At 40.8% G+C, this 12,985-nt stretch overlaps 1 protein-coding gene across 4 annotated transcripts in view; it reads right to left on the bottom strand.

Annotated features, from left to right (window-relative positions):
• Positions 1-2,052: 2,052 nt before the first annotated feature.
• The window catches only part of LRCH2 (leucine rich repeats and calponin homology domain containing 2), a 36,499-nt gene continuing 25,566 nt past the window's right edge, over positions 2,053-12,985 (bottom strand). For 2 of the 4 annotated variants that reach the window (XM_061446262.1, XM_061446264.1), the window contains 7 exons: positions 11,467-11,511; positions 10,983-11,033; positions 9,890-9,947; positions 8,275-8,387; positions 7,005-7,142; positions 6,663-6,740; positions 2,053-5,552 (listed from right to left, as the gene is read on the bottom strand). In XM_061446262.1, coding sequence (XP_061302246.1) covers positions 5,433-5,552; positions 6,663-6,740; positions 7,005-7,142; positions 8,275-8,387; positions 9,890-9,947; positions 10,983-11,033; positions 11,467-11,511 — 603 coding nt within the window. In that variant the 3' untranslated portion in view covers positions 2,053-5,432. The remainder of the gene's footprint in view (positions 5,553-6,662; positions 6,741-7,004; positions 7,143-8,274; positions 8,388-9,889; positions 9,948-10,982; positions 11,034-11,466; positions 11,512-12,985) is intronic. The other 2 variants (XM_061446263.1, XM_061446265.1) reach the window with 1 other exon arrangement.

Here is a 12,985-nt window from a genome sequence, read left to right as displayed (position 1 = left end):
GCGCCTCAGCACCCTCACAGGGAAGAGCTTCTGCCTAAGAGCTCATCTCAGTCTCCCCTCGGGCAGGTTAAAGCCATTCCCCTTGGCCTGTCCCTCCATCCCTTGTCCCAAGCCCCTCTCCAGGTTTCCTGCAGCCCCTTCAGGCACTGGAGCTGCTCTCAGGTCTCCCCTTCAGGAGCCTTCTCTTCTCCAGGCTGCCCCAGCCCAGCTCTCTCAGCCTGGCTCCAGAGCAGAGCTGCTCCTGTAACCTCTACAGCAAGGTGCACTCAGGGATCTGTCTCCCTCAGCATGAAGCAGCCACAAAACATCCATTTTCTCTACTTAATCTAAAGGCTTTTCAGTCAGAAGTGATTCAATGTGACACCAGGTCAGAGCACCCTCTCCTTAGACAACTGTAATTTGCTTTTCCTGTTCTTGGCCTTACTGTCTTCTTTTAACTAGTTCTGTGGCTGTGGGTTTTGGGGGTTTTGGGTGTTTTTGGTTTCCAAGTAGACGTCACTGTTTAACGTGACTTACCTCTTGAAAGAAACACACACACTAGCCTGACTGCAGGAGGAAAAAGAAAGGTGTGATTTACCAATACAAAGTCATCTATCTGCAGAAGTGCCAGAAACTCCCAAAGTTGCTTTGAGTTGGAATCACCTGAATTAGTAACAAGCTTTGGTGCACAGACAGACTGCAGCTCGATTAGGTGCAACAGCTACCCTTGTACAAGCACTTAGGAAGCAGCAGGAAGACAAGTGCCAGACCTTTGTCCTTCCATCTGAGAAGGCAAATGAACATTTGCTTTAGTGAACAGATGCCTTTTTATTTTCTGTTTGAATTTGGCTACAGATTTATGTCCAAATCTAAGACAGCCACCAAGTGATACCTGAACTAAAGTTTGAGGTGCAGTACAAAACTGATGGCAATCCCCATCTGCAGTGTTACTGTGGGGACACCCTCCCATAGTAAGAAAGCTGTGCTTCAAAGGAATTTTTCCTACTGTCTTAATATGTATATGGCACATCAGAAAACCTGTATTAAATAAATGAATTTGTGTAATATTTTACAGATTCCTTTGACTTACCAGAGATCACTACTTTTAGCCAAGAATTTGACACTAAAGCTTTGCAGTGTCAGACAAATTTGAGCCATGTTTGCTATGACCTGCAGCTCAAGTGATCTGTAAGCCAGAAAGGTGGAATCTTAGACTCTTAGACTGGTTTGGGTTGGAAAGGACCTTAAAGCTCATCCAGTTCCAGCCCCCTGACATAGGCATGGACACCTTCCACTAAAGCAGCTTGCTCCAAGCCCCATCCAGCCTGGCCTTGAACACTGCCAGGGATGGGGCATTCACAACTTTCCTGGGCAGCCTGCTCCAGTAAAGAGCTTCTTCCTTACATCCAACCTGAGCTTCCCCTGTTTCAGTTTGAGCCCATCACCTCTTGTCCTATCACTGCAGTCCCTGATGAAGAGTCCCTCTCCGGCATCCTTGTAGCCCCCTTCAGACACTGGGGGCTGCTCTGAGTTCTCCACACAGCTTCTGCTCTTGAGGCTCAACAGCCTCAATTTTCTCAGCCTTCCTAGGGAAGAAGCTCCAGCCCCTGACCATCCTCATGGCCTCCCCTGGACTCCTTTACTGAAAGCGTTCTTTACTCAAGGCCATCTTCGCAACCCTTCCTCTTTCCTCCTGCTTTACTGAAGGTAAGAGCAGAACATGCCTTGGCTGCTGTGAAGCTCGGATTTTACCCAGACATTCTTACGATTCATGTACTTATTGTTTCAACTGTTTCCTCCATATTTTATGATCATTTTAGTTCCTTTTTGGAAGACCTCTAGGCGTAGACGGCTTTCTGCATCGCCAGCAGTGCCCCAGCTCACATACTGCATTAGCAGCGTTGCAGATGTGAAGCACTTCTGAGACACTGTGTGAGAGGCAACCACACTTTATCATGGTTAGTTTAATGTCACTACTTTAAGACCTCACAATATCTGGGGCATTATTGCTTAAATGAAAGATCTTTCATGTGTGACACATACTGCATCTAGTGACACAGAGAAACAGAACACATACACAAGGCCAGGGGCCCTGTCAGTATGTTGATTCACTCTGTAATTTATAGTTCAGACCACACAACTGCAGCAACTTTGTACAGCATTCACAATAAGAAAGCACCCTAGTTACCTCTTAAGTTTATTAGGAAAACTTAATGCAGCTTCCTGAAGTTTTTCATCGTGACTTCTCTTTACATCCCAAGTAAAAACTGAGTAACTACAAAAGGAAGGGGGGCAGGCCTCTCTTCTTAACCATCCCATCAGCTGTACCAAGTATTCATTAATGCCACTGCATCCCAAACAGAATGGGAAAAGGATATCTCAAACATACTAACTGTTTGGAGCAGGGATTCTGGAATCACAGTAGCTCACCAATGACACTGGAGAAGTTTCTTAGAGTCAAGAGAAAGGAGGAGCATGTTTTAATGACCAATGTGAAGTCACTAGATCTGTGAACAAACAAAAGGAACTGAGAAGATGCTGGGAATCAAATGGAAAGGGAGAAAAGGGCAAATTCTTGTACAGGAAAGACACCAACAAACTTGTATTACAAAACTTAAGCATCTTTTTTCACAGTTGCTCCTAAAAATCACAATGGGAACAGCCAATTTCTGCAAGGCTTTAGACTATTAATTGTAACAGTAGCTAAAGGAAGCAGAGAAAAGACTTGTCCAGGCACAGTGGACCTTTTCTCAACATTGCTCTGAAAGATACTTGAAGGCCTTCATCTTTGTCATGCTAAAAAGGAAGCCTTGGAAGAATCATGATTATCCTTCCCTGTAAGCATGAAGAAGGCCATCCTAATTTCCATGGAATGGCAAAGTGAGACTGCCACTAATTTGTGGGAAGAACCCCAGAGTACTGAAGAAAAAGTTTAGTAGTTTTCAGCTTCAGAGGTACAATTCAAAGTAAATCCATTAATTTCACATCCAGTTTTCAAGTTACCTAGGAAATAAGCCAAGCTTAAAAAACCCCACAACCCAAGACCAAACTGGTCAGCATCTGGCACATGACATCAAGGGGATTCTTAATGTTTACACTGAGATGGAACTTTATCAATTTAGTTTGAGCAGGGAAAAAAAAAAGTTACTTTAAGATCAAAAAAACATTAAAATATACAAAGAAATAGATCAGTTTAAGGCAGGTTAACTGAAAGTGACCATTTATAGTTAGCCATTCTATGGCTAATGTACTGAAAGAGAACGTGGTGGCTGTTGTCAATACCACAGCAAGGAACTGAAAGACAGTGACTTATTCTTTTGAATGGCTGTGTTCTTCAAAAGCAGCAGACAAGCATTTGGCTTAATGAATTATATTACTTATTCGAGTCTCAGTGTGACTTTCCAGGTAAGTGCCTTTAGCGAGGAACAGGGACTGAAGGTGTTAAAATGAGGCTAACGTCTATGATTTACAAACCAATTAAAGAGGTTTGAAATCCCACATTTCAAAGGTCAAAGCAATCCAGTTTCCTTAAACAAGTATTCCTGTAACCTACGATTTCTTTTGAGGGGTTTGTTGTTTTACACCAGCCTCTCCAGGAGCCGCACTGTAAGAAACCATCTAAACAACAGTGGGTTTTAACTATTACACATCTATCAGCTTGTTTCAAGGGGTTTAAAAAGAATCTATCTTGTAAACAAAATCTCGTCAGCAGAAGGTTATTTTTTCCTCTCAATTACTGATTTTAAGGACTGTAAATAAGTGAAGAGTAAACAATACATCTCCTTCGTTCCTTTATGAATTATAATAGATGGGGCCTGGATTAATTGGAAAGAACAGAATCAAATCTTGTTACCTGCTTGGCAAATGTATCCCTCCATCAAAATGAGCTTAGCCTGAAACAGAAACTCTGTGGCAGTTTTCAGTGGAGCTACCTATTCATGAAGAACAGCCTAACGCACACAGATTTATTACTAAATTATGAGCAACTCTTTTGGAGAACAACTCAACTGTGCATGGTTTCAGGATGGGCTCAAAACACTGAGACCTGGTGCAGAAGCAAACAAATAGATACACTTAGAGAAGCCTCAAAAACCCACCACAGTGGAATGTGTTCTTTTCCCCATTTATCCAGAAAAGTCTACTGGTCTAATGTTTCAGCACAGTGACATCTGTACCAACCGATCCGTGTGCTAGGCCACACTTGTGTAAGTTACATAATAAATCCTGTAAACACTAAAAAGAGAAACACTGATATTTCCCAACTAAACTATGGATAAATCTGCTGTAAAAATGTAACACAAGCTCAGGAGCAACATTACACAAAATCCTGAAAGTCACAGCAGGAACCTGAGATTTTGGCAGTTTTATCAAAATGTCCTAAGTTACTCAGTGTGCATCACAAGTCCTCACCTCTTACTCACCGCGTGCGTCTGTGTGTCCTAAAGTAAAGTAGACAACTTGTTCTTGTCCAACAATACATTAACCCAAAAGTGATCAGGTATTATCAAATTAAATATCATAAATAAAAAGTATTTACAGTATCTTCTAATTATTAGACAACAAAATAACCAATTCAATTGTGCAACAAACTTAAAAACACCCAACATCAAAAGTGTGAAGCATTACTTAAATCTTCACGTACTGATTTTACAAAAACCTAGTAAAATATTTAAAAATTTCCATTTCATCTATTTTAAACAAAGAAATTGCAAAAATGTTTCCGACTATTCCGAGTTCTCAATTACACAGGCACTTCACATGTAAACAATCTACAGTACAACTGAAAAAAAGTATTTGGCACCAACCTAGAAGACTGGAATAAACTCAATAAAATGTGTCCTTTTCCCATTGGATACTGCTTTGTGTAATCACCAGACACTTAGACTAAATACTGGCAATGTTAGAAGTGTCTAAGTTACAATGAGGAGTGCAAAAAATAAGGAACACAAAGATGAAGCTTTCTGAGGGAGTGGAAGTGGGTTACAAGTGATCAGCCGCTCGCATTTCTGCCATCACACCAGTGCTACATTTTTTGTCTTACCTTGAAATCAAACGGTTGCCTTGCAAGATTAAAGTGAAGGGGGTGTGCTTTGTACTTGTAAAAGAATTCAAACAACATTTTCAATGAGAGAAAAAGAAATCCAGCATTTAACTGTAACACTGTGAGGTGTTAAATGGCAGCTTTTAACTTAAATTAACCAGGAAGAGAACCGGATGCTACCACATCTCTTTGTGCATCCAATTACAAAAGTAAAGAAGAATAATTATGGTCTTTTAACTGCCAGCTGACTCCAAGGTTGTCACCTACAACTCCAAAGTAAGGCTCTCTACAGCATCTGGATGGACAGTAGTTTTTGATGGCTTGAGTGTTCCTGTGTAGGAAGCTGAACTGCCTCAGAGGGATCCAAGCAGGCAGACTGGATGGAACGTTGTCTGGCTCCCAAGGAGTTGTGTCACATGGAGGAAAGCTGAGGAACTTTCAACGCAGGCAATTCAAGCAGAGCTTGAACTGTGAGGCCAACCTTTACCAGACCCCTTTCCTCCAGGATGTGATGAGGCAAGCAAAGTCTCTCCTGTAAAACAAAGCAGTACGTGTATCAAGCTTCATTCTTTTTTTCTCCAAGGCAGGTTCCCTGAAGTCACACATACACCATTGAGACACTTACACAGAAAGTGTCTCTGGCCTTAAATTTCAGATGTGGTTCTTTACCGTAACAGAATGGCTACAGATTTATTAATTCTATCCAAGATCTGTTTAAAGTATTAAACTATGACAACATTGAGAAGAGACACAAGACTGCTAATTTCATAAAGCCAAAGACTGTTTTTGTAAGCAGAGCCAGACTAACACTTGATGGACACTACTGGCTCAGTGCCGTTCTTCCCCCTCACGTTGTTTTATAAGCTTATTACCAATTTTTCCCTTGGGAAAACTTGGAAGTGTTGACAGACTGGATTATTAGCCATTCACCAATCAAGTGCTGGAATTTCAAACTGAAAGATGGCAAACTGGACAACTTTTCCAAGTGCTAGCCGCTGTTATTATGATTCATGAGGTAAATCTTAGCATCTCTGTCTTTTGAATTGCCTGTGGCTCCACACTAGACAGAAGCTGGGGCAGAGCAGTATCCCAGGCTTCTCAATCCATTAACAAATTTTTCTGTTCCACTAAAACAAGTCAACAGTTTTTTTGCCTCTCCCAATATGCAGGAAATGGTTTGAACTTGAGGGGTTTCCCCCTCCACCCCCCATACAGGAAAAGGATAAACTTGGGCAACAGAAGCATGAATAATGGGCTGCAACTACAGCTCTGCTGAGGACGACAGCTAAGCAGTTCTGTAATTGCAGGATTCTTCTAGGCAGACAGAAATTCACAAAGTGAGTTGCTAAACTCAAGGCTTTCAAATATTACAACATTACCCTCTCTCATTGGTTCCTCTGTTCAGATAATTTATAAGGAGGTCAGTATCATTTTTACTATAAGGAACAAACTAGAAACCCATCAAGTAGTTTCCTCAAGTTCATGCCACAGGTTAGAAATGGGACTTGCTTTCATACCTTCAAATTCTGGTCAGTTTTATAGTCACTATTGCTAACTGAATTAAGCCATTCAAACCCTTCAAACTTCAGTATTGGCTGACATACTTGTGGTCATTAGTAAGTCAATAAAGCAAACAGCATACCTGTGATACGCCCAGCTTTTTACAAGCATCAAGAAAGTTCTCAACGTTTCTTCGGCATTTTGCCATACTGAGCTTAGGCTGTAAAGACAGGACAGTAGATCATCAGTCATTTCCGATGCAAATACAGTTACAATTGCTAAAACACAAGTTCTGTGAAGACCCAGTTTGTGAAATGAGCTCTTAAAGAAAACTTCTGAGCCTCTGTTTAGTGCTTCCTGCAGAAAAATTGAAGTGAGGAATGCAGCCAGTTAACATGGTCAACATGATTCATGACGCTTTAGTATTGAACTTCAAAAGCTTGTTTTCAGTTAGGATGCAGCAGAAGTGAGATAAACCACTTACCACTGCTGGCGATGGTACGTGGATGCTGGCAACAGAACGTGGCCTTATGTGATTGGCTAAATGGCAAAGAACTACTCCATCCATCAACGCTGCTCCAATGTCATCTGGCAAAATTACTTTTAACCTGGATTCAAGATTCTATTAAAAAGTCCATAAATAAGTTAGCTTAATGTTGAAAGTAACTTTTGATTTTAAAGCATTCTGTTTCAAAGGGATATTTTAATACTAAAGTGAAGTAAATGCAGATAATTCGCATTTCATACAAATATCCTTTCCTCTTTAGCATAAATCTCATATTCCCTTTGCTTGCTTGCTTGGTTTGTTGTTTTTTTTAAATGACACAGCCACATACATTGAGAAAGACATTGAGGCAACAACTACCGTGATACACAGCTCTCAAAGCCATTCCATGAACTCACTACTCAGAATAGGGAAGCACAGAATTTAAGGACAGAAATGTCAGGCTGAACACCTCACTGACTGTTAGTGTGCATAATCTTTGGGGTGAAATCACACACAGCTTTATTAGGAGAAAAAGAATAAAATAGAGGAACACAACCACTTTGAGTACGGGTACTTCTCTCGTGCAGGTGACAGTGAAACAGCTGAGAAAAGGGTGGCCAAGAAGTGCCCACACTTGTGTTGCAAAACAGAAGTGGGAACTGATTTTTCCCACCGCAGCAACAAGCCTCGACTGCTCAGGAAGTGAACCAGACACGACAAACAGCCTTCAGCAAAGTCACACCCCAAATTCCTCCTGCCTTGGAAAGCAGAGCTTAACTGATTTATAGTTAGCTATAACTGTTCCATATCTTGAGAACAGAAATAGACAGAAAACAACTTACTGGAAGTCTGAAATTTAGATCCCATTCAGTACTGTATAACTTGCAGCAACTTTCTACACTCAAAAAGCATTTTGCTATGACTATGACCATCTTTTTTCAAATCTCAGGTCAAACAGCAGCAAACACAAGCAGCCTGGTCATCTCTCTCCCTAGCAAAACCTAAAACCTCAGAAACCTAAAAATTAAGGATTTTCATTTCACTTCATTTTTCAGCTACAACACATACAGGTCCTGGCTGGTGTTTTAACGGAATCAAAACCAGTGCCAATGTAGCCTGTTACATGAAACTTCTTAAGAAGCATCACTACCAAGATGCCCTTGTACAGCTGTAATGATTTGCAGGCCTTTGTTATAAAGGTTTAAGTTGTGATTATAAAAGCTTAAACTAAATGCACTGCACCCATACAGTAAATAATGGTACTTACATTGCGAAGCTGTCTTATTTGTTCCCTTTCTTCCCTTAAATGTTCCATTTTCCTCCTCATTGTGAATCCAGGATCCACAGCTCCATAGTCCTGGCGCGATGCACGGCTGAAAGCTGTCGAACATTAGTGAAGTTAGTTTTCAGAAGTCAGATTTAAAACACTAATCACCAAAAGTCTCACACCAAGTGTAAAAATGGGGAAAAGCTGCAGGCCTTTTTGGAACAAATATATTGAAGTATCCTGATGCAAAAAGTGCTGTCTATGAAATTTCTCTTTCAAATAAAATACAGAGATCATCTTTAAGTGCAAATGGATAACTGGAAAATACGGAGACAGAACTGACTTCAACATTGAAATACCTGTTTGAGATCTACAGCTCCATCTGCACATTTTCCAAGTTTACCTTGAAATTAGCTTTGAAAGTATTTTCATTGTGTTTGACTTTTAATCAAGTTTGAATTCTTTATGGAGACTAAAAAAAGGGACAGAGTTCTCTAATACAACTTACATTGAGAGATTTAAAATATACATATATATATATACACACACAGATACATGTGTCCTGGGTTCAGCAGTAGCAGTCAACATGGTAAGTGTGCAGATGCAAAGATATAGTGATTGCTTCTTAAGAATTTATCTGAAAATATAAAATGTCTCATCTAGAAGTCCAAGAGTTCTTTAAAAAGGTGTGTTAAATTATTACATTCCCTTTACATTCTTCATAGGCAGAAAGCCTTCAAATGACAAAGCTATTATTTTATAGCACATTAGTAAATAAAACCTCTTCTGTACATAACTCAGAAGCCTCTAGATCCCAGCCACGCATGTCCTGGGACATACAACTACCCTGACTACCCCTGGCACTGAAGTTTCATACAACTGCTTACAAAGCTCAAGGGACTTAAGGGTCTTGAAGAAGCCCTTTGCATCACCTCAGCCAGGCATACTCTGCTGCTGAGGGCTCACAGTCTCCTAGTAAGGAGATTATTTCACTGAATTAAACTAAACTGAGGAGTTGAGCTAATTCTTCCTTAATGAATTTGCATGAAGACTGTTCCCTTAAAAACAGGGAAGAGTGGTATTAACAGTAAACAAGATTGCACAGGGGCTCTTCCAGTATTCACACACACTTGCAAACAAAAGAAGATGGTAACTGAAAAAAAAGTATTTTATCTACCTAGATTTCAGGGGACTGAAGGTCTGCTTTAGACAATACAGCTCTCTTACGAGGGCATGTCAGAGTCCTGGAAGAGTCAGTGTGCAACAAAGCACTAAGCCATGAAACTCCTGGAAAAGCTCTGCTCAAAGCACCCTTTCATAGGACAGACAAAAATCTGCTTCTCTTGAAACCCTCCCAGCTCAGCCATCAGGTCTCAAGAATGAGCTGTTGCCCTGCTCTTTGCAGTGACTAAGTATGCACAGTCAGTGTGTTTGCAAGCAGCTGCCTCTGTCCTTGCCAGCACCATGCTCATGGTAAGTACACAGAATAGACTGCTGCACTGGGGCATCTCCTCACAGTCATTCACACTCCCACATCCACCATCCTTACCACCTGTGTCAGCCCAGGAAATGAACAACTGTTTTTATAATGCTGTGGTAGAGAACTGCAGCTTACCTGACCTTGGTTTGAGACCAAATGGACCATGAGTGTTACTATCTGTCCTTTCATAATCCTGTTAAAAGAGATAAAGTCAATTTTCTTCCAGTCATTAAAAGAACTCTTGTTCCATCAAGACAGTGTTTAAATTATTCTTGCCTAAGAAAAATGTCCTTCTACTTAAGGGCAATGCCCTCTTTTGAAGGGGACAGTATAAAAGAGGAATGAAAGTAAGCTCGCTACATGGAGATAAAGCTGCCTTAGTGAGGAAGAAAAGCAGCACCAGATTAACTAAAATCTACTCTAACCCATTTCAAACTACTGCAAACCATTCCGTGAACGGCGTTTTAAGCCAGCTGAAAGCAAATGCAAGTATCCTCCCAACACTTGGTATCAAAATATTTCTTAGGAAATGTTTACTTTCAGTTATGAAGATCAGGTTTTTCTCATTTCACCATCTAAAACAAAATATGCACTCAGTGATTTGGTATGCACAGGAGATCTCATTGTTTCCACACATTCCAGATGAGATGTTCTCAATTCTGCCCCCTCAGGCTCCTTATTGACATAAGGTGGAAACATGAACAATCTTTGGTGTGCTTTGTCAGAGCTCAGTGGGTGCAGCCCCATGGACATCCCTTCAAAAGGGATGCAACCAGGGCACAAGGCTGTACCGCAAAGGCAACAGCCAGAATCATCAGGGACAAAACTCCCAAAGACTCAGTACTTTTGGGCTCCTTGTGATATATAACATACTAACTCACAAGTTTCACTTTAAATCCCCTGGATGGCTAGTGCATAGGGGATACCTGCACAGTGTGCCAGTTCCATTTTTGCTTTAATAGCTGTTTTCATTAGGAAAGATAACGGAGACAAAGCAATGCACCTTTCCACACATTGGTCAAAAAGAAGCCATCTAGGAGAGACCAGACAGCTGCAAAGATAAACCAAGTTGGACCATCTGTCTGTAGTTTCTATTTTTGACTTTTTTTATGATGATGAAATATTTCCAATTGCAGTTTCAAAGGAAACAGTTTTACATCTGTGTGGTGACAAGTAATGCACACAAAGAAATGTTTGTTGAATGAAAAACAAACCCACAAACTTGTACCTCAGACGACACAGGAGACTGTGGGGACACATTAGTATTATCACTGTCTTGCTAAAAAGAAATCAAAGAGATGAAATTATAAAAATGAAGATAATGATTTCACAAGAAACATGGAATTATGAAATACACAGTACGTGAGACATGCAACACTTGTCAAGCATACAACAAATTGGCAGCAACTGAGCCTAAGAACATGTAAGTCAAGGAAACATTGTTCAGGGTGTCGAGCATTACCTTCACATCCCCTCTGCTTGACAGGTGAGTTAACTTCCCTATCACCAAAGCAAGTAAATGTCCTACTTTTCTTGATGAGCTTTTTTAAATGAAGGAGTTTAATTACTCTTTGCTGCTCTGGCTCTGGAATGCAGTTTGTTTGCATGGATTCCAGCCAACATTCTCCTGGTCTATGACTTGTAAGCGTTCAGAAAAAGACAAAAGTAATAAAGTATTTTCTTAAATGTTTTACGCAGTTACTGCTTCTCACCTCATCATTTTCATTTCCACTTGAACTCTTTCTGGAAGACTTATACTGCAAAACACACATAATTATTACTTTAAAATGGAATTATGGTTTTCATTTGAACTAATGGCTTGACAGCACTCAGATGTGACTTATTACTGGTGAAGCTGCTGAGAAAAAAACAAAAAACATGTTACAGAATCAAAGGAGCTAAAAGGAAACAAAACAGAACAGGAACATCTAGTTCCTAGGGGAGGCAAAATCTTACTTATGTTGATGAGCTAAAGGCATTTTCAAGCTAAATACTTTTATAATGTGAACTCCAGGTACGACACATACTGTGTTGGAAGGGAGCTTAAAACTCACCCAGCTCCACCCCCAGCCACGGGCAAGGACACCTTCCACTAGAGCAGCTTGCTCCAAGCCCCTGTGTCCAACCTGCCCTTGAACACTGCCAGGGATGGGGCAGCCACAGCTTCTCTGGGCACCCTGTGCCAGCGCCTCAGCACCCTCACAGGGAAGAGCTTCTGCCTAAGAGCTCATCTCAGTCTGGCAGGTTAAAGCCACTCCCCCTGGCCTGTCCCTACAGGCCCTTGTCCCAAGCCCCTCTCCAGCTTTCCTGGAGCCCCATTAGGCACTGGAAGCTGGAAGGTGTGCCAGGAGCCTTCTCCAGGCTGAACCAGCTCAGCTCTCTCAGCCTGTCCCCAGAGCAGAGAGGACTGAACTCTGCTCACTTAGAATTTTTTCCCTTTTTTCGAAGGCAAAATTACAGAAAAGAAATTAAAAACAAGCCCCAAACAACCAAATTCCTGGAAAGAGGACATAAGTCCATCAACTTTTCAGGAAGAAGATAAACAGTTTCTATAATGACAAGAGTATCTCTGAGGTGTATGGCATGCACTGTTCTACCCAGAACTCAACTCCTTTTGAGGTCCCTAGCATTTCATAAAGATGTTTGATGGCAAAGAGCCAAGAAACTAATTTCTTAAGAGACAAGTTTAATTTTAACTCAACTTCCCACTGCAGATAATTCTCCTTTCTCCACCAAGCCTCAAACCAGATTTAACCTGATGCTGGTAAGCTCCGATCTGTTTTGCCACATGCAGGCGCTGACCTCTGGTGACCAGTGGAACACACTACAGCAGCAAAGTAGTACAGACAGAATTTCTTTCCTCTCTAAAGTGCAATCTAATGCACTGAGAAGATTCTGCCAAAGGCACAAATCATTCTTAGAACCACACTGCACAAAATCCATTTCCCTTGTGCTACGATAAAAGATAAGCATAAAACCCCTCCAACTGGATGGGGAAGGAGCAATGACTCAAGATTTGTTTCTGTCTTTACCATAAGAAAACTGTAAATTACTTTCATTTATTTAAAGCACTAAGATTTTCCTGCACTCTCGCATTACCCTAAATACAGAATATATGTTATTTAACTCCAAAGAGCCAAATAAAAAACACAGGTTACATACAGAATTAAAAGTATGACAAACCTTTGAGGTTTTCTTACCTTTCCTTAATGATATAGGTTCATATTAAAG

Source organism: Pezoporus flaviventris, unplaced genomic scaffold (genome assembly GCF_033815535.1).
Source record: "Pezoporus flaviventris isolate CSIRO_AGI_PZ_B2104156 unplaced genomic scaffold, CSIRO_AGI_Pfla_v1 ptg000005l, whole genome shotgun sequence".
NCBI lineage: Eukaryota > Metazoa > Chordata > Aves > Psittaciformes > Psittacidae > Pezoporus > Pezoporus flaviventris.
The sequence above is the reverse complement of the archived record's forward strand: the minus strand, read 5'-3'. Positions and strand labels throughout refer to the sequence as shown.